This window comes from Dermatophagoides farinae, chromosome 6, assembly GCF_024713945.1.
Source record: "Dermatophagoides farinae isolate YC_2012a chromosome 6, ASM2471394v1, whole genome shotgun sequence".
NCBI classification, from domain to species: Eukaryota; Metazoa; Arthropoda; class Arachnida; order Sarcoptiformes; family Pyroglyphidae; genus Dermatophagoides; species Dermatophagoides farinae.
In genome coordinates, this window is record NC_134682.1 from 4,688,951 (window position 1) to 4,715,609 (window position 26,659).

At 32.2% G+C, this 26,659-nt stretch overlaps 10 protein-coding genes across 12 annotated transcripts; 3 read left to right on the top strand and 7 right to left on the bottom strand.

The window, feature by feature from the left end:
- Positions 1 to 230: 230 nt before the first annotated feature.
- LOC124493991 (uncharacterized) lies at positions 231 to 1,464 on the bottom strand. Its single transcript, XM_075732020.1, has 2 exons — positions 1,400 to 1,464; positions 231 to 1,341 (listed from the first exon to the last, which is right to left on the bottom strand). The coding sequence occupies exons 1-2, from the start codon at positions 1,406 to 1,408 to the stop codon at positions 598 to 600; spliced, it is 753 nt and encodes a 250-aa protein (XP_075588135.1). The 5' UTR covers positions 1,409 to 1,464; the 3' UTR covers positions 231 to 597.
- On the bottom strand, positions 1,411 to 14,676 carry unc-104 (kinesin family member unc-104). Of its 2 annotated transcripts, none has more exons than XM_075732007.1 (8): positions 12,354 to 14,676; positions 10,758 to 11,362; positions 9,915 to 10,681; positions 7,928 to 9,846; positions 7,442 to 7,863; positions 6,679 to 7,369; positions 4,168 to 6,611; positions 1,411 to 1,531 (listed from the first exon to the last, which is right to left on the bottom strand). In XM_075732007.1, the coding sequence occupies exons 2-7, from the start codon at positions 10,855 to 10,857 to the stop codon at positions 4,214 to 4,216; spliced, it is 6,297 nt and encodes a 2,098-aa protein (XP_075588122.1). In that variant the 5' UTR covers positions 10,858 to 11,362; positions 12,354 to 14,676; the 3' UTR covers positions 1,411 to 1,531; positions 4,168 to 4,213. The 2 variants fall into 2 exon arrangements, with proteins under 2 accessions (XP_075588122.1, XP_075588123.1); XM_075732008.1 differs by lacking the exon at positions 1,411 to 1,531 and adding an exon at positions 3,812 to 3,917.
- Positions 2,270 to 4,153, top strand: LOC124493988 (uncharacterized). Its single transcript, XM_047057122.2, has one exon. The coding sequence runs from the start codon at positions 2,377 to 2,379 to the stop codon at positions 4,069 to 4,071; it is 1,695 nt and encodes a 564-aa protein (XP_046913078.2). The 5' UTR covers positions 2,270 to 2,376; the 3' UTR covers positions 4,072 to 4,153.
- Positions 14,677 to 14,920: 244 nt separating the features above from the next.
- On the bottom strand, positions 14,921 to 16,378 carry LOC124493382 (uncharacterized). Its single transcript, XM_047056459.2, has one exon. The coding sequence runs from the start codon at positions 16,301 to 16,303 to the stop codon at positions 15,128 to 15,130; it is 1,176 nt and encodes a 391-aa protein (XP_046912415.1). The 5' UTR covers positions 16,304 to 16,378; the 3' UTR covers positions 14,921 to 15,127.
- A 170-nt stretch (positions 16,379 to 16,548) lies between these two features.
- On the bottom strand, positions 16,549 to 17,639 carry LOC124494314 (uncharacterized). The gene has a single exon (XM_047057483.2). The coding sequence runs from the start codon at positions 17,637 to 17,639 to the stop codon at positions 16,551 to 16,553; it is 1,089 nt and encodes a 362-aa protein (XP_046913439.2). The 3' UTR covers positions 16,549 to 16,550.
- Positions 17,640 to 17,712: 73 nt separating this feature from the next.
- On the bottom strand, positions 17,713 to 18,839 carry LOC124494308 (winged helix repair factor 1). The gene is made up of 2 exons (XM_047057477.2): positions 18,560 to 18,839; positions 17,713 to 18,491 (listed from the first exon to the last, which is right to left on the bottom strand). Exons 1-2 carry the CDS (start codon positions 18,837 to 18,839, stop codon positions 17,764 to 17,766), a joined length of 1,008 nt encoding a protein of 335 aa, XP_046913433.2. The 3' UTR covers positions 17,713 to 17,763.
- A 71-nt stretch (positions 18,840 to 18,910) lies between these two features.
- On the top strand, positions 18,911 to 20,116 carry LOC124494305 (uncharacterized). Its single transcript, XM_047057473.2, has one exon. It carries the CDS (start codon positions 18,911 to 18,913, stop codon positions 20,114 to 20,116), a length of 1,206 nt encoding a protein of 401 aa, XP_046913429.2.
- A 28-nt stretch (positions 20,117 to 20,144) lies between these two features.
- Positions 20,145 to 21,912, bottom strand: alien (COP9 signalosome complex subunit 2 alien). Its single transcript, XM_047057470.2, has 5 exons — positions 21,749 to 21,912; positions 21,491 to 21,682; positions 21,040 to 21,438; positions 20,434 to 20,975; positions 20,145 to 20,357 (listed from the first exon to the last, which is right to left on the bottom strand). Exons 1-5 carry the CDS (start codon positions 21,800 to 21,802, stop codon positions 20,213 to 20,215), a joined length of 1,332 nt encoding a protein of 443 aa, XP_046913426.1. The 5' UTR covers positions 21,803 to 21,912; the 3' UTR covers positions 20,145 to 20,212.
- Positions 21,913 to 22,347: 435 nt separating this feature from the next.
- Uba2 (Ubiquitin-like activating enzyme 2) lies at positions 22,348 to 24,760 on the top strand. Its single transcript, XM_047056873.2, has one exon. It carries the CDS (start codon positions 22,348 to 22,350, stop codon positions 24,559 to 24,561), a length of 2,214 nt encoding a protein of 737 aa, XP_046912829.2. The 3' UTR covers positions 24,562 to 24,760.
- Positions 24,594 to 26,474, bottom strand: Phm (Peptidylglycine-alpha-hydroxylating monooxygenase). Of its 2 annotated transcripts, none has more exons than XM_047057474.2 (4): positions 25,605 to 26,474; positions 25,492 to 25,549; positions 25,364 to 25,428; positions 24,594 to 25,296 (listed from the first exon to the last, which is right to left on the bottom strand). In XM_047057474.2, exons 1-4 carry the CDS (start codon positions 26,176 to 26,178, stop codon positions 24,863 to 24,865), a joined length of 1,131 nt encoding a protein of 376 aa, XP_046913430.2. In that variant the 5' UTR covers positions 26,179 to 26,474; the 3' UTR covers positions 24,594 to 24,862. The 2 variants fall into 2 exon arrangements, with proteins under 2 accessions (XP_046913430.2, XP_075588137.1); XM_075732022.1 differs by having other exon boundaries at positions 25,614 to 26,449.
- Positions 26,475 to 26,659: the final 185 nt, after the last annotated feature.

A 26,659-nucleotide genomic window follows, 5' to 3' on the forward strand; every position in this document is an offset into this window, starting at 1 on the left:
TCGATTGATAAATAATATGCTTGGAGCTTTAATTTTTTTTCGGAATTAAATCAAAACAAAAACAAACACCAAATGGAAAGCTTTTCTTGAGGTCTGTGTGTAGTCAACCTTGAAATTTTCTTTTCCACTCTTTATTTGACCGAGGTCAAATGGTTTTTCTACCGGGGTACGATGATGAAAAAATTGCCAAGTTTACATGCACTGTAAACCAATTCAGCTGAATTTTCCTTTTTGATTCTTGTTTTAGTTTTTGGTTTTATTTATATTATTAAATATTTGGACAACAATACATAATAATTGGATAATTAATTAATGACAAGTGTGAATTGGATTCGAGATTAGAATTACGTAAATTAAATAAAATATAAATATTCAACGAAAAGGACAAATGATCACAAATAGAAATTTTAACGACAAATTCAACAATGATGATGACGACGACGACGACGATATGACAATGCTGGTGGTTGAAATAGTTTGAATTGATGATGATTTTCATCTGGCTAGTTGATTGATTGGTTAGTAATAATAATAATAATCGGTGGTCAATATTTAATGTTTGATCGATTTTTTTTTGGATTAAAATCGTTTTGTTTTTTAGTAACTACCACCACCACCACCACCAGAATAACCACCGGAACTGATGGACATACCATATCCACTGGATGATCCACCATAACCACCAGATGATCCACTACTATATCCACCGGATGATCCACCATAACCACCAGATGATCCACCAGAATAACCGCCACCTTTACCACCACCACCACCGCCGCCACCGAATCCGCCAGCTCCAAATCCACCACCAAAACCACCACCGGAACCACCACCAGCGTTTCTTGCAACAATAGTTTCAACACTTTCACGTACTGGTTCCACAGTTTGTGTGACACGACGGTATGGTGTGATTATTTCTCTGACTTCCTGTATAATCGGTTTAGTTATTGAATGAACTAATTTATGCGGTTCATCTTGACTATGGCTTTCTTGGAATGATCCAGGCGCTGAAGAATGTTTTTGTGCAACATTCACCATCGAAGATGCAGAACGGAAAATAAAATTCACTGGAATAAAATTAGCTGGCACATCAATAGTGGTTGGATTAATAAAACCCGAGCTTGGTACATCGAATTGTCGAATTTGATGATTTGATATAACTGCAGCTGGTACCATAATTCCACCACCACCACCACCACCACCGCCAAACCCACCACCACCACCACCACCACCACTTCCGCCTTTACCAGAAATATAACCAATGGAATAACCACCACCACCACCGCCGCCACCATAAGAAATGGCAGCTGACATGCCAAGAATAGCGGAAAGGATTGCAAGCTGATGAAAAACAAAATTTAAAAATGTCAAATTTTGTGTTCAAAGTATTCACACTTACCTGGAACATTATGGAAAATATGAATTAAAAAAAATGAATGAATAAAAGATCGATGTGTGTTCACCACTTGATGTGTTTGATCTGATGAATCGATCAACAGGTAGTATTTATACTTGGTCTTTTTTTCTCACACTTGGAATGTTGACAATCATCATCAAGGATTTAGATTAGATTTTGTGGTTTTTTTAAATCCAAAAAAAGAGAGAGAGAGTGAGATAGGTTTATTGTTTTTAATTGATCAAAATAATTAAATCATAGCCAGTCGTGTCAAATTATTCATTGAAAAAGGGTTCATTAATCATATTCATCGAACTGATGAATAGACCGGTATTAGGCAATTGAATTTCAAATTTGGATTTGTGGATTAAATCAAACAAACAAACAAACAAACAATGATAAATAATAAAGGTTAATTATGTTTAAACACGAAACATTGTTTTGAATCGGTGAAAAAAAATAATCAACAAAAGGAAAAAAAATCTTTTTGCATTATATTTATAATGTATTTATTATTGTTTTTGACATTAATTAAATAGAAAATTATATATCACATTCATTTTTTTTCCTCAATTTATCATCATCATCATCATAATAATCATCAAGATGATAATTATTTATATGAACCATTCATATAAATAATTATAATAATGATTTGAAAGATTCGAACTCATAATACACACACATACACACAATATCCGTCATCATGACCTTAACCTCTATCATTATTCTATTATGTTTTTCAATTGTTTTTGTTTTTGTTCAATTGATTGATTTGTTATCATAAACAAAACAAAACAAAAAATTATATCAACAGGAAGTGTGGTTTTTTTTTGTTGTTGTTGCCGTGGCGACGATATAAAGTTGAGCCATTGATTTGTTTGTAAAACAAAAAAATTTTGGGAAAATTTCCCAATTAATTTTAATAGATTGATTCGAATTTTTTAAAAGATTTTTTATTTTTTTCAGTTAAAAAAAAAATGTTTTCGACTTTTACAATGGACATCATCATAATCACGTTGATGATAATGAACCCCTTGACTACAGAAGCACAAAAAGGTGATCCATCATTTATGCCGAAAATAATGCCCATAACCAGTACGGTAAATCGTACCGGTGTACAACGTGTTTATTGTACGGCAAATTCCCAGACAATTGGCCAAACATCAACATTTGCCGTGGTGAATAATCGTCTTTATCAATTCATATATGACATGAGTGTAATAATTTTTGAAGATCTGGATGCCCATTATAATGATGATCAACAACGTTTCTTTTTGGATATCGGTACACGTTATGAATTGATGGAAGATTGGGAAAAAATGCTCGCAGCAGATATGGATTATATTGGACGTTATCGTTTTATAATGAAAAATGTACCAGATGAACGTGATTGGCGCGTTACGATGGCAATGATAACACATCCATCATATGGTGCCGGATTCTTTTCATATCTGGGATTTTCACGCTATTTTTATCTACTGTTTGTGAAATGGGATAAACAACCACCGGCAACAAGTAGTGATGTACCACAATCACAGCATATAATTCTATCGAATTATTCAATCATCGTTTCGATATCAGCGGAAACGGAATATTTTGCTTTAGTACTAAGAAATGATCCAACAAATGGTGAAGACCTAGTTTTTGTTTATCATCAACAAATCAACGAAAAATCCGTACCAAAAGGTACATTTTGTGAAAGTGAAACCGGTGAACAATATTTTCATCAACGTAAACCAAAAGATATTTGTAAAACTGGTTCACAATTATCACAAATGATGAGAGAATTTAATTTTGGATTTACTGCCCGTAAAAATCTTTATCTTGTTGCAAGTGAAGAACAATATGTTATAGTCATTGATATTGGTGTATTGAAATCATACGATATGGAATATCCATATCAACGATACTCGTTGGATGAAGTATTTGTTTGTACTGCGGCAAGATCACCGGCTATTTATCCAACATTATATCCAAAAGGTGCTAGGCCAAATATTGAATCAGCCGAATTCTTGAACAACATGGAATCTGGTGGCGGTGGTGGTGGTAATACATGGTTATTTACGCCAACCGTATGGCTGATTATTGTTAGCCTGAATTTTGTTTTAGTCATATTGATAGGTGCATTATGTTTATTATATGTATCAAGACGTAAAATTCGTGCACGTTCGGGAAAACCTGGTTTTGGTTCATTATGGTCATCAGTGTCATCATTGTCATCATCATCATCGGCAAGTGGAATATCATCGCGATCATCATTCTCATCATCAACTGCATCGTCAAATGTTGGTAGCTCATTTTCATCTCGTGCAAGTAGTGGTGTATCATCATCGACAGCATCCTCAAGTGTATCATCAGCCGCTTCATCCGGTGTATCATCATTTCAATCCAAATCAAATGTTCCCGGCGCAAAAGGAAAATTTTTTCGAAAGAAAAAATATTCGAAAAAGAAAAAATATCGTATACCAACATTTGGTCGATCCAAACTATCGAATGCATCATCAGCACAATCATCAGTCTGGAAATCAAAAGTTGGATCAACAGCATCATCACGTGTATCATCATCAAGAATACCATCATCAGCCGTATCATCGATGCAATCAAAACAAGGTGGAAAGAAAATGAAATGGCAACAGTCACCGAAAAAGAAAGTTAAAATGAAAAAAAAATAAAGGCCAACAAAAAAATCAGCGATTCTCAAAAAAGGAAAAATATCAATAGAATTTTATCTCATAATTATATAGAATTGCAAAAAAAAATTCACTCACAAAGAATTGGAATTGTTTTCTGTTTTTTTTTCATCGTTTTTTTATATTATTGGCTACTAATATTACAATGATGTTGTTGTTGTTGTTGTTGATTTGTGGTTGTCGATTCTTGTTGTTGTTCTGAACAAAAATTTTTATAAATTTCCACACCTTTCGTTGATAATGATGAATTTTGAAGTTGACTTTTCTCTGAATTATCGTTAAACGATCCAGAACTATCATTTTGTTGCTGTTGTTTGGTTGTGGATGGTGATGGTGGATTTGCAAGTTGAAAATTTTGTTCCAAATTATTTGTGGTAGTAGCGGCATGATGTGCACGTGCCCATTCACACATTAATTGTCCAGCATAAAGTGGATTTATGGAATAAAGCCAATTATACATTTCACGTGCTGTTGTTGTACGAAATAGATAACCAGCATGACGAGTGACTACTGAGAATGCATTCTCAACACATAACATTTGTCGCTGCTGTTCAGAACATTCAACACGTGCTTGTGTTAGATTTATAACCGATCGTTCAACAGGATCTTTATCATCACGATATATAAACATGTATGGTCTACGTACAACTATCCATTGTTTTTGCCATTGTGTTGGCTGTTGTTGTTGTTGTTGTGGTTGATTCGTTGTGGATGATGAATATTCACTTGCCATCAAACAGCTAATATAACCTTTTTTCGATATAATAGACGAGACGCGAACTTCTTCAATTTCCGGTACGAATAAATTATTATTAGTCGAAGATGATGATGGTGATATATCACCCATTGGACTATTACTATGGCTATGTATCGATGTTGATTGTTGCTGCTGCTGCTGTTGTTGTTGATGATAATAATGTTGTGAATGATTGGCGGCAACTGTGAATGATAATTTTTCATGTTCAAACCAAGATTCAACAGCTAAACCTGATATGTCAGGTGTAACACCACCGCCATCTGGTGTTGATACATTTGATCCGGGAAAATATTCGGTTGGTGTCCGTAATAGATTAGTTGATGAACCTGGTGGTGGTGGTGGTGTCTGAAATATTGGTGCCGGTTGTGATGGTATATGAAATTGTATTAATTTAATACATTTAGCCACGAGGTTACGATCATTATCGGTGCGAAATTCTTCAACTTTTTCTCGTTCCAAAAGTGTTTCGATTCCTGCTGAAAATGTTGATGACCGTGGAATGGCTGCTGTTGACGATGCGCGGGTAGAAGCTGTCAAAGCTGAATTCGATGATAAACCAACATCTGCAGTTGTTACAGGTGATATAAGAGCCTGAGTTGTACTACCACTTGCAACTGATAGATTTGAATTGGCCAATGCAGCTAAACTTAAACGTGATGCACTTGTTCTCATCATACCCGATGTCATTGATGAACGAATCGTTTTACCAGGTAAATCATTTAATTCATCTTCATCAAATGATTTTTGTAATGCCGTTGATTTAGCTGTACGAATCAATAGTCGATGACGACAACGTTCAACCATTTCTAATCGATATAATTTTTCCAATTCCCATTGATGATCGAAAATCAAAGAATCACCACGTGGTTGCCAACCACCAAGATTTTCTTGTCCACGTACATACATTGTTGATGTATCCAATACACGTCGTTGACGACGTTGTACTCCTGGTGAACCAGCTTCTAATGATCGTCGTAATACTAATTCAAATATAGCCATTATATGATTCAATTCAGCATTCTTATAGGAACCGGTTAGTATATTTTTCAATACACGTGTCGAAAGTCCGGAACCATGTGAACCACCGGTTAATAATGATGGAATTGTACGTGAATCACGACCATAAATCATGACACATAAATCTTTAGTGAGAATTCCCGGTTGACTACAACGTTCTAGATCCAAATATGCTGACATTGTAAGATAAACACGTTCACCACCAGGTGTTACACGATTCAACAGTAAAGAATTATGCAGTGAACTATCCCATGCTGCCTCATAACGAAAACGTACACGACCATCTTCCAATTGTTCCAAATGTTCGGAAAAAAATAATGATAATGATAAAACGGATGAATCATTTTCATCATCAAAATCTGAACAATCCAAATGGGTACGAACACGACCAATAACCAGTTCACGAAGATCACGAAAATGAACATCAAAATCTGGATGATGCATAATAGTAACACGAATACGTCGTTGAATTCCTTGATGTAGTAGAAATGTTCCACGACATGGTGTATCATCATTATGATCAACAACTACCGGTAGATATTGACCATCTGGTGTCAGTTCACATACTTCAATCCAAACAATTAAATCAACTTTTGAATGTACCAATGACGTAGATGCTGATGTAACCCGAGAAGCCATGATTTGCCATTCATTTACCAAACCAGGTGTAAATCGTGGTGAACGTATCGGTGTTGACATTGGTAGATATGATGTTAATTGCATTCGTTTAGGTGGTGGACGTGGTAATCTATACATGATAAATTATTATTATTTTAATAAATCAATCAAAATTTAGATGAACTTGAACCACTAACCCAAGTTGATTTTGATTCATACTAGATGTTTGATTATTGTTTCCAGCAGTATTGTTGTTTCGAAATGGCCAATTATTACTACCGACGTTACCAGCAGCATCAACGCCAAATATTGCTTCCCGATGTAATGGATGATGTTGATAGTGGCCATATAATTCGAAAATTATCGGTTCTTGCCTCAGGTATTCGATGAATGCACGTGTTACACGTACCGATATGTTTTGTGACCAATAAAAACCAGCTGAACGACCATTTTTACCTGCAGTATTTTTTACCGATTCCGTTGAAAATGCTTCCTGTGAAAGATGACGAAAATTAAATTGACAAAAAACATCAGCATATGATTTGGATAGCCCATAAAGTTGAATGATAGAAACACGAAACATAAAATCTTCATTCAATTTTAAATGAACAGGAATCATGATGGAATCATTTCTTAGGTTTTTTCCATCCGTATCGTTTTCGTCTTCCGTTTCTTTTTCTTCTTCTTTATGAACTCCTGATGATGATGATGATGATAATTTTGCATTTTTTTCATTTGTTTTGGATATTAATCGCGATAATTGTCGTTGTAATCGGCCACGTTCAATTATCTCCATCAATTGTACATCATCATCGACGAAATCAATCCTAGCATGTTGTTGTGTTTTTGGTGATTTACCCGAATCGATTGCTGTTGCTAAATCTTCTTCTAATGGAATGAATGAGGGAAAAAAATTTCATCATTTTGAAACAAAATTCAAAAAACACAAATCTGTTTTACCTGTTATCGGTTGTATGGACACTTTTAAATAGCCCATTACATCACCTTTTTCATTTGCAATCGATATACATTGTGTAATTGAACATTGTTCTAATAGATTCTGTACAAACATCAAGCCACGACCAATAAAACGAAACCAAGGAAAACGATCATAAAATGGATCACTTGTTTCTGTTTCTACTGTTCCATTTTTGATACTGTTTGCATGGTAAATAGTAACACCAGTACCACCACCACTGTTGGTTGAATTTGATGGTATCGTTCCATTCAAATGTGATGATGATGATAACGATGAATGTTGCAAACTACCAGTTGTGGTAGATGAAGAAGAAACAGTTGCATTAGCAGAAGCGGCAGCAATTGTTGCTGAATATTCTTCAGCATATTTTGCATATACTTGACGCATTAATTCTAAACGTTTTCTATGAAAAAAAAAGATAAAGAAATCAGAAATCCTTCTATTTTTTTCACACAATTTTCACATACCTTAATTTACACAATGACCAATAATGTGTGGCACCATTTTTTTGATCTTTCACTTCAACAGCAACAATTGTTCGTGGAAATGGATTATCATTCGTTGTGGAACACGTGGTAATGGTGGTGGTGGTAGCTGCAGTGATAGCCACACCAGAATCTGAGTGCAGATCTAAGGAACTTTTTTGATTTTGAAATTGATCACGATAATCGGCCAATAAATCCGGATGTAATGGTGAATATATTGTATCCGTGAGTATAACAAATTGAAATTGAACACGTTTTTTCAATTCTACGGACATTGCATTTGCTTCTTTCAAGAATATAGCATTGCCCCATAAATCATCACGTAATGATGTGAATTGATGAAAACGCCATTTTAATGACGCTTTACGGGCCACAGATTCTTGCCACCATGTTAATGGTGTTTCACATTCCATCTGGAAAAATATTGAATCCGATTCTGGAAATAGACGTCGATGTTCAGCTTCAGAACATTCATCATCATCATCGCAACCGCTTACGCTACTATTATCACCACCGAATCGATAATGTCCAGAATGATGCATTGATGAAAACATTTGTGACATGGTCATTGATTGTTCATCCACCTGTTTCTGCAGTCGTTCAATTGTTTGTTCATAATTTTTTCTAGCTTCTTCAAATGTTAAATCAGCTTCAGCTTTTTCACGTCGATATTGTTCTTCAAGTTGTAATAATTTCTTTTCCATTTCTAATTTCAAATCAATACCTTGTTTTTCTAGCAATTCCATTTGTGCAAATGTCCAATCTACAGCTTGCTGTTGTTGTTGTTGCTGCTTACTATATGTTGTTGTTATCAAATTGTTGTCTTGTATTGGATCTTTTGATCTAGATTCACGAACTTGACCTGGATGTTGAAAACGGAAGACATGATATTTTCCCAGGATAACTCGTGCACCAGTACGTAATTCTTGATCGGTTTCTACTCTTCGACCATTAACAAAACATAGAGCTTCTGTTGAACATGGAATCAATGTTACTGTACCATTTCGATTTTCAAATATACAATGTTCAACAAGAATATTTGTTCCAGACAAACGAATATCCTGAGCAATACGTGCACCATCTTGTCCAACACGTGTTTCACCATCTTTCAGATAATACAGCAAACATTCAGACATTAATGGATCTTCATTTAGATTCAAAAGATGTGGTGTATTGATTGGTGAGAAAACGCCAACAGCATCACCATCAGCACGTCTTGCAACACCCATTTCAGCCAATACAGCTTCACGTTGTGCACGAATCTCTTCGGTACGTTTCAATTTTTCTTCCCATGTTGCATTCAATTCAGACATGAGTTTTTCTGTTTCATGTAATTGTTCAATCACATTTTCACCGGTTACCGACATTGAACCACGTGTCAATTTTGGATGACCATGATGATTATCAATTTGATGATCAACAGTAGTTGTTTGATGATGATCATTATTATCAAAGATATCATTATTATTAATTCGATCATCAGCTTGATTATTATTATCGTGTTGTTGTAGTTGTAGTAGTTGTTGTTGTTTTTGAAGATTATGATGATGTTGTTGATTATCATCGCTGGTGATCATGATCATTGATTTTTCCAATTCAATACCTTCAGCTCGTAAGATATTTTTAAGCCGAGCAATTTCATCACGAAGTTCACGTATCAGTTTTGCATTTGCATCTTCATTTATAATGGCCGCACACATTATTTGTTTAGCACGATCTGCATAACGTAATGTTGATAATGTTTCTTCATAATTAATATCAGCTGGTGATATGGCAGCAATCATTGCCGTTTTTGAATTACCGCCTAGATTTTCACGTAATAACCATGTAAGAACGGAATCACGATATGGTATAAAATCGGTTTTCTTTGATTTCTTTTTCTTGGCTGGATCTTGTGATGACTATCAAATGGAAAAAAATGGTCAAATGAAGAAAATTTATACAAAAAAATCTTTTTAATAATAATTACCAATTCAGCTAAAGCGGAGATAACTTTACCCAATGTTGTCAATGATTTATTTATATTGGCACCTTCTTTTAGCCGTGTACCTTGTGCACCGGTTGAATCAGCACGTTCTGAACCGGCTAAATCAACTAATGATATTTTCGATACTTTCTCCGAACATAATCCAGTCATTTGATCTTGTTTCATTTGCGTCAATATTATTGTGAATACAGCATGCGATCTTGATGATGTTTCATTCATATTTGTAGCCGCAACTGTACGTGCTTTATTTCCTTCATCAATAATTTCATGTATATCTTCATATGATGTAACGGCCAATTTACTTAAATCTTCAACATATGGTCCAAGCACTGGATGTTCACGAACACGTAATGGTCCTTTATTTTTTGGATTCAATAAATCACGTACACGTTCACAATAGATTTCCATATAGGATACTTCAACTGAATACATTGTTTCATTCTCATCATCATCATCATCTTGTTGATCATCGCTAGTGATACGATCAAATAGATCACGACAAAGATGTGGTATAATACCTTCTTCATCACGTGCACCCATCATTGTATATGATTTACCGGCACCGGTTTGTCCATATGCAAATATACAAACATTATAACCTTCAAATGCATGCTGTAACATTTCTTCACCAATATCTTTATATACTTTCCATTGATCAATAAAATTCGGATCATTCGGTTCATGTGACCAATATGAATAATCATATGTAAATGTTTTCAATTGATTTTCAATTTTTGGATTCAATATTGCTATATATATGTGTGTGTGTGTGTGTGCAAAAAAAATTAATTAAAATTAAATTTACCAAAAACAGCAAACACTTACTTGTCGTTTTAGCAGACATTGAAATGATATTTTTACATCCATATCCAATTTCACGTTTATTAAATGGCCGTACACGTACGGCTACTTTTACAGATGACATTATTATTATTCAAAATGAATGGATTTTTTTTTTTTTTTTTTTTTTTTTGGTATGAAATCACGAGAAACAAATTATGTGAATGAATATATAAACTGGAATCGGTTTCGATATGTTGTTGTTGTTGTAGACACACTGAATAAATCCACACACACACACACACACGATATTGCAAAAAGCAAAAGAAAAATTTTTCTTGATATTATCACAATGATGTGAGATTCATTTTTTTGTCGTGGTTGTTGCACATTGTATGAAAAATAATCGTCGTCGTCGTCGTCGTTTCGTTTTTTTTCCAGTCGTTCAGAAAATTATTTCATCATACATTTGACATCCAACAAACACACACACACACACATATAAACTTATTTCTGGATCATAAATTTCCAAAATTTCATCATCATTTAAATTCAGTAGAAGAAAAGAGATCCACCAGATATATCCGAAATACGTAAATTATCAAAATTAAATAGACACACACACACAGAATGCAAGTATACCAAACGATCTGGAATGAACGAGAAAATAAATAAATAAAAAAAAAAACAAAAAAAAACGTTAATAATAACAACAACCAGAAAGAAAAAACCATAACAAGAATAATAGAATGTGTGTTGGTGGTGTGGTTGTGGTTCCAAATGGAACGGGAAAAAATATGCCACTACCACACACACAGGGCAAAGAATTTGAACATTTGAATTTTCGTCTTCGAAATTTCTCTATTTCTGTGAATGAAAAAGAGAAGTGGACGAAACGAGAACGAGAGAAAGAGAAAAAGTTCCAACTTGGATCTTCAAAAAAAAAAAAGTTTTGAGCGTTCCAGAATCAGGATTCGGTTTGTTGTTGTTGTTATTCATGATTGGATCATCCGTGTTGTTGTTATTATGGCTATTTTATTTGCGCAAAATCCAGAATATCCAGAATTGTTAAGAATGCGACAAACACTATATTAATACATCATCATAATTGTGTGTTTATATCAAACATTGAGAGAATTCGGGAATCCCGAAACAAAAAAAAATTTTTTTTTCTTTTGATCCAAAGATTTTCATGTATTAAAAAACGGTGGGCACGACGACGACGACGACAACACATCATCTTCCATCATCCTCGAAGCCATAAAATGAAATTTTCTCATTTTTTTCTCTCTCTTTCTTGTTCAATAACAACAACAACAAAAATACCAGAAGAGAATCGATGAATAAAAGAAAAAAAAATTTGTGATCCAGGATTCTGTTGTCGATCATCATTATATAATCGTGCCTAGAACCCGAATTTTTTTTTCTTTTTGATTTTTGAATAGAAAAAGAAAGATGAAACACAATTCAATTTGTCGGTGAATTGAAATTTGAATTTGAATGGCATCACACGCAAAATTTACATTCACTATTTATCGTCGATCGATTGATTTTCATATATGGGGGGATTGATGATATAGTAAATTAATAATAGAGTGTGTTGCATACACAAAACAAACAAACAAAATAAAATTTACTCACCACAATCAATTTGATAATTTTTCATGGATCAATTCTCTTTTCCTGTGTTGAATGAATTTCCCAATTTTTTTTTCGTTGGCGGAAAATTCAAGATTTTAATTCAATTTCCGGTATCCAGTATGTTTTTTTTTCAATGTTAATGGATGAATAAAAATTCAGACCTGCGTAGGTGGGTGGTTGATGTTGATGTTACACTGATTAGGTTATTATAGGTGGGTAGGTGGTAGGCTTCTTTGTCTGTTTCTTTTCCTTTTATTGACTTTGTCTCATTTTCTGGCCGTATAAACAAAAAAAATTATTATGTCAACGATACAGCTTTGTTGACCTTGAATTTTTTATGATATGTTTTTTTTTGTCCAACCAATATATACACAACGGTTGATGATGATGTTATTATTGTTGGTTGATGATGATAGTAGTCTACTATAGTCAAATATTTCTCTCACTTTCCCTTGGGTGAACTGTCTGTTTCCATTGAATTTTCTCTTCTTTTTTTTTGATGAAAATTTTTCCAGATCCAATTTATAATTCGCAAATAACTTTTTTTCCATTGTATAATGATTGAAGCTTTGTGTACCACCACCACCACCACTATACCTTGCCAATTTTAGTAGTGACAGCAATCGATGATGAACTAGATTTAAATGTCTTCGACGACAGTAGAATTCGTTTAGACTTTGATGATGATAGTGGATGATGATTACTACGTCTTTTCCGTCGTGTTTTATGTCGTCTTCGGCATCGTCGTCGTCGTCGTCGTTTTTTATCAACAACAACCACAGATCTGGACATTAACCATCTAGATAGAATATGGTAACCGGTTAATATTAATGTAAACAATGTGAATAAAACGATTGCCGTAAATTTTCGATATATCGATGATGGTGATGATGATGATGATGATTCGATTGTTGTTTTCAACGATGAATCAATCATATTATCTATGGTGATGATGGACGTTGTATCATTATTGGTTATTATGGCCATCGATAAAATCGAACGTACACATAGACAATACTTTGAAGACGAAAAAAAAATACTCGAATTGAATTTGATTGGAATTTTGTAGCCGCGAATGCAAAAACGAAACAAAAAAAGAATTTTCAGATTGAATTAAATTTTCTGCTATTATTGTTGTTTTTGATTGATTGATTAAAATTTCGAATTTCATCTGTTCTGCGGTGGTTTCTGTTTCTGTTGTTGTTTCGTTATTTTCACAATCACCGGTGATGGTAATCTTTTGTTCATCATTTTCCATGGATTATTAATCTGCTTTTTCGTCATGATTACAGTGGTGGATGGTGATAACATTGATTGGTATTGGAATTTTTTTCGTTTCTGTCTTGTATGTGAATTTTTTCGCACAAATTTCTTGTAAATCATTAGTAATATACAAGCGAACAGCATCATAAATAATAGAAATTCAATGATGATTATTGCAAAAAATAATGGTGAAAAATGTCGATATAATGGCGGCAATGGACATTGGAAAAACGATGTCCATGACAGCAATTGATAATGGACTTGATGTCGATCGGTTAATATTGATTTATCCATTTTTAAAATGAAAAATTTTCTATTCGAAATTAGATATAATGAACCACGATGAATGAAACCAAAATCCAATGCCATCAATAGCCGATGAGTTTTCAATGGACCACTACATTCACCTGTTATCAGACGATTTATTTGATGTGATCCGTTTGTTTGAACACATAATGAACCAAGATATTGGCCACCACCATTAGGTGGAAATTTATCACGTGTATGAAATAGCTGAAAATTATCATATGATGATGATGAAATGACTGTTGATTCAAATTTTCGAATCCAATACAAATGATTTTGTTGTTGATCGGAAATCCATATAAAACTTTCACCATTCATTGGTTCTTCATATACAATGTCCGATTGTTGTTTTTGTCCACCATGATGGTGATGATATTTGGTTCGTTGTCCGATTACGATGAAATAATCATAAATTCTTAGATGAAAATGAAATATTTTTTCATGATTTATAAATGTTTGCACAGAAAGTTTTGGTGGCCAAATTTTTAAATTTTGTTTTTTTCGATCACGATGATGATGATGATTATCATCATTGGGAAATAATAATGAATCACCACCAGTATATTTTATCTGATTCAATTGTTTTTCATTCAATTCAACATGAAATTCACCATCATCTGATGATGATTCTGTTAGTGCTAATGAATAGAATGGTTTTCGTTCGCCATTATATCTAGTAGAACGGAAATTAAATTGATTCAAAGAATCATCACCATCATCATCATCATAATGTACACCAGCCATTTCATCGAATATTGTTACATGTGCAAAAGAATCAAATAGATACCATCGTTTATTATTAATCGATGATATCGATACTAGATCTTTATCGAATGTTAATCGTATGTTGTTGTCATCACCATTACTTTTACTATTACTACTGCCGCCACTTTTCCAATATTGATGTTTTTCCCATGAACATGACCAATAAACATTGCCATTTACAAATGAAATTATCATCATTATCGTCATTATTATTTTTTCATGGTAAAATGGCATTTTATCAACAAAATTTTTTTAAAAAAAAATTCAGAAATAAATTTAAATAACAAAAAAAAATGTACATCATCATCATTTAATTTGAAAATAACAACACAGCAACAATAACAATTGCAATAAATAATCAAACAAACAAACAAATCAAAATTAAATCAAAATCATTCACTTGTTGCTGCTGTTTTTCATCATTTGTTTTTTTGTTCTGCTCAATATCTTCTCATAACCATACGTTTTTTACGTCTTTTATCATCATCATCTTTCATTGGTTCATCCAAACGTTTAATATTAGGATTTTTATCGCAAACAAAAAAATCTATCAATTTATGTGTATGATATGTATAATCATGTTCAAAATTTGTTAAAACTCTACGATTAATCAGAATGGCCATTTCTTTTGTCGGTGAAATCAATGCCAATTGTGTGAATGTCGTGAAACCATATTGAACTGTTTCCAATAAATGAACCAATGCATTTTTTTTACCATCATTTTCATCACCATATTCACAATCATTTTTGCCACTTAAACGTAATGAATTCTCTTTTTTATAGCCTAAACATAGTTTTCCAAAGAATACATTGTCCATGTACATATCATCGGCATAGATTAAAAAATCATTTTGATCGATTCTATGTGCAATCTGAAAGAAACGTGTACCAGCCGATATTGGTATAGTACGAATACGTTGATCATTCATTTCATATTCAAAACGAAATTCTGGTCCAGTTTCAATGTGGTTAGCATGTTGTGAACACATCCATGATTGATAATCGGCAACCATAATACGTGCACGCCATTCGAAACCATGTGCCGGACGTGTTAATGACATCCATAATCGTGATCCATTTGTAGGCAAATAATTCATAATAAATTGTGATCGTTCACGAAAACCACCATTTTTGACCATTTCTGATGCAATACGTTCTAAATCCACTTGATAACCATCGATTAAATGTAAACGATCCGGATGTAGTGAATATTTTTGCCGTGATTGTGGATAAATGGTTACTTTGAAATCTCGATGAAATTGAAATATATGATTATCACAAATTGAAATTGCTATTGTATTTTCTTCCAATAGATCTTTAGTGGCGCCACAATCAATTTGTGTGGATTCTTTCAACACAGACATCGGTATATTCCATTTGATTAATTTACCAAAATTTTCATCTCTACCATGTAAAAGATTATGAAGAATTTGTCTTGATGGATGCTGTTCATCATCATCATTATTATCATCATTATGAAATTTGTTTTTTATACCCGTACCGGTACTAGTAGTAGTAGTAGTAGTAGTAATAATAGTATCTGAATCGACAATCGTTATAATAATTGATGATGATAATGATAATACCATCAACAACAAATATGATGATTTCATCATTATTCGATAATTATATATAAATGGTGCAGCGATGAAGAAAAAAAAACAAGCAGAAATGACCAAAAATCAGAGAAAAAAAATAATAATAAATCACGAAAACTAAAATTTCCAATAGAATTCAAAAAACATTTAATTTATATGGAAATGAATGGAACAAAACCCATTCAATCATTATGTGTTCTGAATTATTGTGTTTGATTATATTAAATTTAAAAATTTAATAATTAATTTTTGTTTTTTTTCATTTTTAAAAATTTTGTTGTTCACAATTAAAAAAATCTTTTGCATTTTTCAATTGAAATGGAAATTCTTTGCCAATCATACGCAATAAATTACGATCAACAATCAATACGGTATTCTGTTCACGTGATACCAATATTAATTTCGTTAACACAATGAAACCATATTGAAATGAACGAATTAAACTGATCAATGATTTGGACATCACTTCGAATGGTTCTAAATATTGACAATTATTTGTTTCACTTATCATACGTAACATTTGTGTTGAATGTACACCATAACATAATGTTGATAAATGTGTTGTCATATTGAAATCAATGATTTTAATAACATCAGTATTTTGTTCATGAATCATATTTAAAACTTGATCACCATATGAAATGACCACCATATGATAGCTTTGTGTTGATCTTAATGAATGATAATCATAATAATGTAGATCATTGTCACTGTCCATTGCATTACCATCATTGGATGATGGAAATTCGCCCACCAACCAGAAACGATTACAGCATAACAAAAGACGGCTAAAAAAATTGAAACCTTTATATCTTTGCCATATTAACGATGTGGTTAGCCGCTGTTTACGTGTCTGTGGATAGCCCCAATATAAATCTGTTAAACGTTTTTGAAAATTGCCCATATAATCATAATCGGTGATAATTTGATTAACACCAAGTTTATAGCCATCATAAAGATGTAAATGATTTTTTTCATTCGAATAACGATAACGTGCTTGATCATAGATTATAACATCAACATATGTTGGATCTCTACTTTCTGTTAATTTTTTACCATATGTACTGGTGGTAAATTGATATATACGATTCATAATAACAGCTATAGATACGGTATTTTCAAACAAATTCTTATCATAACCACATTTTATATGGTCATGTTTTTTCACATCCACCAATGAATGATACCATGTGTGTAGGCCAAATTTTTGATAACCAATATTATCATCTTTATAAATACCATGTGAATGTAGAAAATCTTCTAATGTTTCGGCTTCATTTTGATGGCTAATTTCTGGATAAATTATCATTATTATTCCCATAACATAACTGATCATAATGGAAATGTATTGCATTTCGTTTGTGGTTGTTGCGTGGTTGCGAATGACGACGACGAAGAAGAAAAAAACGGAATTTTTTTTCCAAAATTTCCACTGCTAATGAATATATTTATTCATTTCGATAATCAAATTTAATTTATTATCGAATTATTAGCTGAATCATTGAATCACCGGGTAAATTTGTTTGCGACTGTCGGTGGACAAGACTATTCCGTCCATAAAGATCATATAGATGAAATTCTAGACCAAATTGATTTAATTCTTTAAGATTTCGTTGTTGTTGTTGTTGACATTCATATCGTTTGATCAATTCACTTTGTAATAATTGTGAATATTTGGATTTTTTCAAAATTCTAACCAATTGTTCGCGGCCATTATTCAATGTTTGAACCATAATACCGATGCCAGCAAATGATAATTGGCGATGATCTAGATCATTTTTAGTGAGCATACCTAATGATGATAATTTTGAAAGAGCTTCGGAAAGAAATCCAGCATCATTCAATTGTTTATCACTATATTCAGTATGTTTTATACGTCGTACAATTTTTGTCATGAATAATTCAATGAATAAATTTTTTGATCCGGAATCCTTTTGATAATAACGGATAAAATCATCAATTCTTATGATTGCATCGTTTTCACGTGATGATTCTCCATGACAAATTATTCGAATTTGATCCTCATCAATCAATGTTTCTAATGCAACATCAACTTTAGATGAATCCTCGAATAATGAATATAATTGATGACGCCAAACTATTGGTGGTAATGATCGTTGTTTTATCAACCATGATTGTAGACATAATTGTCGAATATATTCATATGCCTTATCGACAGTAGAAAAATCATCAATTGATTTAACTACTAAGATTCGAAAAAAAAGAAAAATCAATTCAATAGTCTCGATTTTAGTCTGAATTTAATATTCTTACCAATCATTGTTTCTTCTTTGAATTTATCACGAATATTCGTTTGTATACGTCTACGATCTTCTTCGAATTGTTCATCATCAATTTGTTGTTCCGATCGTGAACAACTTGGTCGATTTTGGATGGAATTTTTTTGTCGTTTCATTTTTCTTTTTAATTGAATCAAAAGAAAGAAAAAATAAATCAAACAAAAATCTTTCTTTGGCTGTGTCCCTTTCGAAAACAACGTATTCTGACCATTGAAAATATTCGAATTTTTTTTTGCGAAACAATACCGCGACATTTAATATTAAAAACAATGGTTAAAATCATTGTGAAAATTTGCTGAAGTTTTCAAATTTATGACGGCTGCCTATGATCCTGATGGGTGCAATGGAATCAACACTAGATTCTTTAACACAATTATCATCATCACCGGCATTTTCATCATCGTCATCATCATCGTCGTCGTCGTCGTCGTCATCAAAAGAAACACATAGTTCATCGAAAACAAATCCAAAACGACGACCATCATCTACAAAACATGATCGTGAACAGCAACAACAACAAGAACAAAAACCAAATCTACGAAGACCAAAATTAGTACATCGTAATGTAACACGTTTCTATGAGATACCATTTGGTCCATATCGTCGTCCAGAAGATGTATTACGATCATTTGGTTATGAATTAATTCGTGAATTAGATCGTGGTGCTTATGGTGTTGTTTACATTGCACATGATCTAAGAAAAGAAATGAAAGTGGCATGTAAACAAATTGAAATGGATCGAACATTTCATCGTAATGTGTTTGAAGAAAATAAAAACGAACTATTAACTATTGAACGTGTACGACATCCATATGTGATAAAAGTTTATTGTCATTTTGTTGTACAAGGTAATGGTTTTAATCGAATGTACATATTTATGGCATTAGCTGATGGTGGAAATTTATATAAATTCATTCGAAATCGTAATACACTTATTACGGAAGAAAAATGTCGTTTATATTTTGCACAAATTCTTTGCGGTATCAATCACATGCATTCCGTTGGCATTGCACATCGTGATATTAAACCACAAAATGTTCTTCTTTGTTCAAATCGTAATTCTATTTCTGGTGATTATCTACTAGTTGTTACAGATTTTGGTCTAAGTAAAGTCGTTACTGATCAACAACAATTAGCAATGTCTATTTGTGGTACACCGGTATTTATGGCCCCCGAATTATTACAATCAAAACCATATAATCCATTTGCGGCCGATGTTTGGGCACTGGGCATTACATTATTTCAAATGTTATCAATGGAATTACCATTTAATTTTCATCAACCACAAGAATTTATTATACAATCAATGATGGATAAAAAAATAGCATGGGAATCGGCATTTCGTAGAACACGACAACAGCCATCAAATGAATATAAACAACTTGTACGTTCAATGCTTAATCCAGATTCAAATCGTCGAATACGTATGATTAACATAACCAATCATCCATGGATTGTACGTGAATATGCAATGGCCGAATCGACTAGTCGTTCATTACGATCATCAATGCGTTCACATCATCATCATTAGTAATAAAATAATATAATAATCATGATAATTAAAATAAAAAAATATTTTTCAATTTTATTTTTCATGTTTGTGATTGGTGGTGGTCATTATCATTTGTTAAACTTTAAATACAATTGCCTGTTGTAGATTCGATAAACGATTAGCCCATTTTTCCAATGCCTGATAACGTGTTTGATCTTCTTGGCGACAATTTTCCAATACAAGCACCTGATTCACCTGGTCGATACGTCCTTTGATCACACTGTGTGGTGATGATGGTAAAAAAATGGTAATTAATTGAATGGAATTTTTTTTTTGAAAAATAAAAAAAAACTTACTTATCCAATATACAGGATACAAGTAAACTTTCAACATCCGAAACATCAATATTCAGTTCTTTCGCTATGAATGGTATTTGTATACGTGTATAAGGTTTAATCAATTTGATCAATACTTGTGTACGAATATTACACATTAAATCTTCAATATGTTCTTTGATGAATGGATCATCCATTATGGTACGACGATTTTGACGAATAATTTTTTCAAATTCATGTATATCATTATTTTGATATGCATTCACCAAATTGGTCATTGCCAATATTTCTGAATCATTTTTATATGGTTTAGCTTCTTGAGAATCAAATGGATTTATATCGGATTTCATTAACATATTGGCTAGAACTAAATATTTAAGACAAGTCGTTCGTCTTGGCGAGCCGGATTCGTCATAGTTTTTGAATGCTTCGAAAAAATCCGTATGTGCTTTATCGTATTCATCTTCACGTAGATGCATTTTACCGCCACATTCACGAATCACACCCATTATCAGTGGATGTGGAATGGCCGATTTGATGCATAATGATTTTTCATAAAGTTTCTATTGAAAATGAAAAAAAAAATTTTTTGATTCAAAAAAAAAACCACCATGATTTTGTTTTTACCTTTAATTTTTTATTATTCTTCTGTTCCGTATACATTTGAATCTCCAATGCATAAATCTCCAATAGTTGTGTACCTTTTTTCAGATCATCACTACCATCATCATTTTGACATGATTGATGTAGTTGTTTAAGAATTTTAGACAATTTCTTAAAATCTTTACATTCATAATATAATTTTCCAAGCTTTATATTCGTTTTGAACCAAAGACGATCATTTTTAGCATCTTTCAATGCATCCAATGTTGTTTCATAGAAATTCTGCAACAGAACCATCTGTTTTGATGTCGATATATAATCCAATATTGAATTGATTGATTTTTCCGAATAATTACGAGTGACAGCATTTTTTATATATGTTAATAACATTTTATAACGTCGCATCATTTCTTCATAGTTGCCCTGCAAGTTATTCAATGAATTATTGAATGAATGAATCAAAAATAAAACTTACGAGTCGAAAATTAATTTTAATCATCTGCTTCAATGCTTTAAATCCCCATTCACCTTTTTCACCATTTTCCAGATCCAATACTTGTTGAAAACTTTCCAATGCTTTTTCCGGTGTATCTTTTAATGCTTTAGAATTATAATATTGATTCTCTAAATCAACATCGGGTTCAGAATTGGAATCTTCAGAATATTCCTATATATTTCAATGATGAAATCATATATGTCATGTAAACAAATTGACAAAAGAAAATAAACATACCAAATCATAGCTATCATCGCTATTATCACACATGAAATCATCTTGATCAGACATCTTTGATGTTAATTGATCGAATGAATTTTGTTAGATAAATTTCAATCAAATCAGAATAAACAAATGAAAAAGAATACTTTGTGTGTGTGTGTGCGTAGAAATAATGGAACACAAATTATGCATTACCCTATTTTCATGTGTTCAAAATCAAATTTTACAAATCCAAAAAGTGAATGGTGTTTATGAATGGTACAATGATTGGATATTGTTGAATGAAAAAAAAACAATTTCAAACTGCGAAAACACGATAAATATGTTCGTCATCTATGAGCAACATCTTGAATTTAGGCTCTATTTTTTTTACAATGCTTTTTACACAATTTTTTTTTCATTGTCTTTTGTGATCAATGGAGCTGCGGCGAAAATTATTTGATGATTATAACATAACACGACCATTCATGACCATTAATTATCACCATCATCGTCATCATAATCATCATCATCTGTCTTATGTATCTTGAATCATTATTTGTTTCTACAGCTGTAAGGATTTTATTCGTTTTGATTAAATATATTTCCAACACTAAATCGAATAATCGAACAAAATGTCAACATCATCAATATTGTTGAATAGTGAACAAATTCTTCAATTAACATTTGGTGATAAAGATATAGTTCGACGAATTAAATCATCAAATATATTATTAGTTGGTGCCGGTGGTATTGGTTGTGAAGTATTAAAAGGTCTTATATTAAGTGGATTTCCACGTATTACAATTATTGATTTAGATACAATTGATGTATCGAATTTGAATCGACAATTTCTGTATAATAAAACACATGTTGGTAAATCTAAAGCAGTTGTTGCAGCTGAAATTTCTATCGAACGTTTTGCACATCATGATCCATTGACCAAAAAACCATTATCGATAATTGAACCAATTCATGATTCAATATTGAATCTTAAATATGATCGACAATTTTATCAACAATTCACATTCATTATAAATGCATTGGATAATAATACAACACGTGTACATGTGAATCGTCTTTGTTTAGCTGCCGATCGTCCATTAATTGAATCTGGTTCGGCTGGTTATTTTGGCAATGTTACGTTGATCAAAGGTGGCGTAACGAAATGTTTTGAATGTATACCACCAAAAAAAGATGAAAATTCCTATGCATCATGTACGATTCGTAATACACCATCATTACCAATACATTGTATTGTATGGGCCAAGCATTTATTTGCACAATTATTTGGACAAAGTGATGAAGATATTAGTCCAGATGCAACGGTCATTACAAATGATGACGACGATCAAAATGATTATAATGAACAACAACAATTAAACATGAATCATCAAACTACAAGACAATTTGTTGAATCCAATGATTATGATCCAAAATGTTTATTTAATAAAATCTTTTATCATGATATTCGTTACCTGAAAGGAATGAAAAATTTATGGGAAAATCGTAAAAATCGTCATGAACCACAAGAATTGTCATATGATCAAATTATTAATGGAAAGATTCGTTTTGAAGATCAACAACAATTGCCGCAGCAAGATAAAGAATCAAATGGTAATGGTCAAACGACATCATCATCATCGAAAATAATCAATGATCAACGTTTATGGACAATGAATGAATGTTTAGATATATTTATTGAAAGTCTTTCAAAGCTAAAAGATCGGTTAAAACAATGTAATGGTGGTGGTGGTGGTGGTGGTTGCCTTGAATGGGATAAAGATGATGATATTGCTGTCGATTTTGTAACATCTGTTTCAAATTTTCGTTGTTATTGTTTTTATATAGCAAGAAAATCAAAATTTGAAGTCAAATCATTAGCTGGTAATATTATACCGGCTATATCGACAACAAATGCAATTGTTGGTGGTGGTTATGTATTGCTTGAATCGATTCGCTTGTTGCAATCATTATTACCGCAAAGAATTTTCAAAGAATCAGAATGGAAACCAACCGAAATGGAATTGGCTAAAGAATCCACTAGTATTATGATGAATTGTTTTTCCGTGTTTATTTCGAATAAAAATCTACCAAATTTAAGCAAAACAGCTATTGAAGAATTATTACCACCAATTACCAATTGTCTGGCTTGTTCTGGAAAAGTTCGTGAAGTAATCGTAGAATTATCATTTGCAAAAATTACATTAGCTGATTTGATTGAACAATTAGTAATGAAAAAATTTAAAACCGTTGCCCCGGATATTAATTGTTATGATTTAAAGAAAATGATCTATGCTGCTGACGATGAAGATGAATTGAAAGAATCAACATCATTTTATCGTTCGACAACATTGGAATCATTAGGATATTTTTATGATAATATTTGTTTGAATATTCAAGATTTAGAACAAGATTTCCAAGTAAACATACGGCTACGAAATGTACAATTTACATTGGATGAAGAAGAACAATTAAATGGTGATTTATTTCGTGTATTGTTAGATGAAAATGAATTGAATAAAATTCATCAAGAACAACAGCAACAACAACAAAAAACAGCTGATAATAATCAACAAAATGGACAAAATGATATTGAAACAATCATTGATGGTGTTGATGAAGAAGAAAATCGAATAACAAAATTGAAACGAAAAACAATCGAATCATCATCATCATCATCATTGGATGAACAACAGCAAAAAATGTCAACTATCGATTTAATAGATGATGATGATGATGATGATGAAATCGAATGTTTAATGGATAATGATGATAGACAACAACAACAACAACAATCAGAACTGGAAATGGAACCACCATCAACCAAACGTTTACGGGCCAATTAATCGAATATATTGAATCGAATGATTTTCTTAGATTTTCTTTTCATTTAAAAATTGATTTTTTTAATATAAATCAAAATAACCTTTTTTTCTTGTATGTGAGGGGTGTGTTTGTGTTTGTGGTTGTAATTTATCATTTTCACCATCATTGATCATCATCATAATAATAAGCGATAACAATAATTTATAGATAAATGAAAAATTTTTTCCATTTTGGTTGTTGTTTTGGATTTGAAATTCTTTTTGTTCACTGTTTTGACCAGATTGATTGATTAATTGATTGATTGAATCAATTTTCGTTTATTCATGGAAATTTATTCGTTTCTTCTGTAATCTGTTTTGATACACGAAAAACATTATCCCAATAAAAATTTGGTGGTCCAGCGGTGAAACAAATTTTCTTCTTAAGATTATGATCCATACGTTCAAAATAATACATGATATAAAAATTACACATTTCATCATCACCTGTGGAACCAATTTGTACTGGATGTGATTGATTATTATACATCGTACAACGTGCAACAACCATATCACCAGGGTGTATAGAAATTGTTTCATGAATTGGATAAAACATTTGTGGCAACTGGGGATTGCCTTTACCAATCAATTGCCAACGATTATTACGATCGATACGATAACCAGTGACCACTTTACCTAATTTATGTGTATGTGTTCGAAATGCAAACGGATGTATAATAATATTTTCACGCATTTGACATGCACTGTCAAAATAGTCTAGAAAAATTGGTAAACAAAAAAAAGTTGATTCGAAAAATGATGATCAATTTTTATTTTTATTTACCAAGTGAATGTGGTTGAATCACACCACCGGTAGCCAATAACAAAACACCGGCCAATTTATCGATTCTAAAGTTTGAAAATAAAATGAAATGAAATGAACATCATCATTTTTTAAATTTCATCAATTACTGTTGTGTTTCCTGTGGTAACATTCGTAACGTTATTCCTGAATGATCGGTATCACCATCTGATTTTTAAATGAAAAATATTATCAAAAATGTTTCATATACAGATGAACTTACTTCGAAAACGATGAACATGTGCATAATGAACCTGTAATACGAGATAATTGATATCTGATCCATAACCAACTTTGAATCCAACACCTTTTGGCAGTTTTAATGCCGGTGCATCCATAGCCCAACTATAGACAATTTGTGATTGTCCTTTACAGACTGGTCCACGTGGAAAAAATTCCCTTTCCGATGGATCAATTGATTGATCATCATCATCATCATCAAGATGATTATTAGCAAATGTCATTTCACCACAATCCCAAACAGCACGTGGTGTATCACGTTCATAATAACCGGGTATTTGACAACCATATATCAATATATGATGTGCTGTTTGTTTAGTTGCATTCGGCAAATATTCAACAATAAATTCATGTTCATAACGTGGCATTCTAAATGCCGTACAAAGGTAGGTTTCTGGTTGCATAGGTCGTACATCTGGCATTAACATTGGAAAATATTTACTATTTTCAGCATATTCATTTTCTTTTTCTAGATGTTGTCGTGCTGTAACCAGATTCCATGATAATGATATCAAAACAATAATACTGAAGAATACTAATGATGAATGGAATGCCATTTTCGATATATTCTTGAATGTTTTTGAATTAAATACATAAATTGGATTAAATCACGTTGAAAACTGGTAGGTGTTTATCACACACACACACACACAATAACTTTGATTAAATTTCAATTTTTTTTCGTTTAAATTTTTTTTAATATAAAAAAGAACGAGATTCTTTTGAACGATTATACGATTGTACTTATGACATTTTCATTTCAAAAGAATTCAAGAATCCAAGTTGGAACTTGAGAACACTCATACATACATACACAACAACTCGAAATAAAGATGGAGGACAATCTTGATATGGATTGAGTTTCGTTATAAAAAAAAAATTGAGAAGAGCATGAGCATCAAGTGTTGTTGCTGAAGTGAATATTTCATTGAATTCTTGAAATTCACTATATAGAAATGAATAATGGCAATGAGAATTTATTTTTTTCTGGAACCATATCTTCTTGATATCCCACCATAAAGAACCACACTGTTGCTA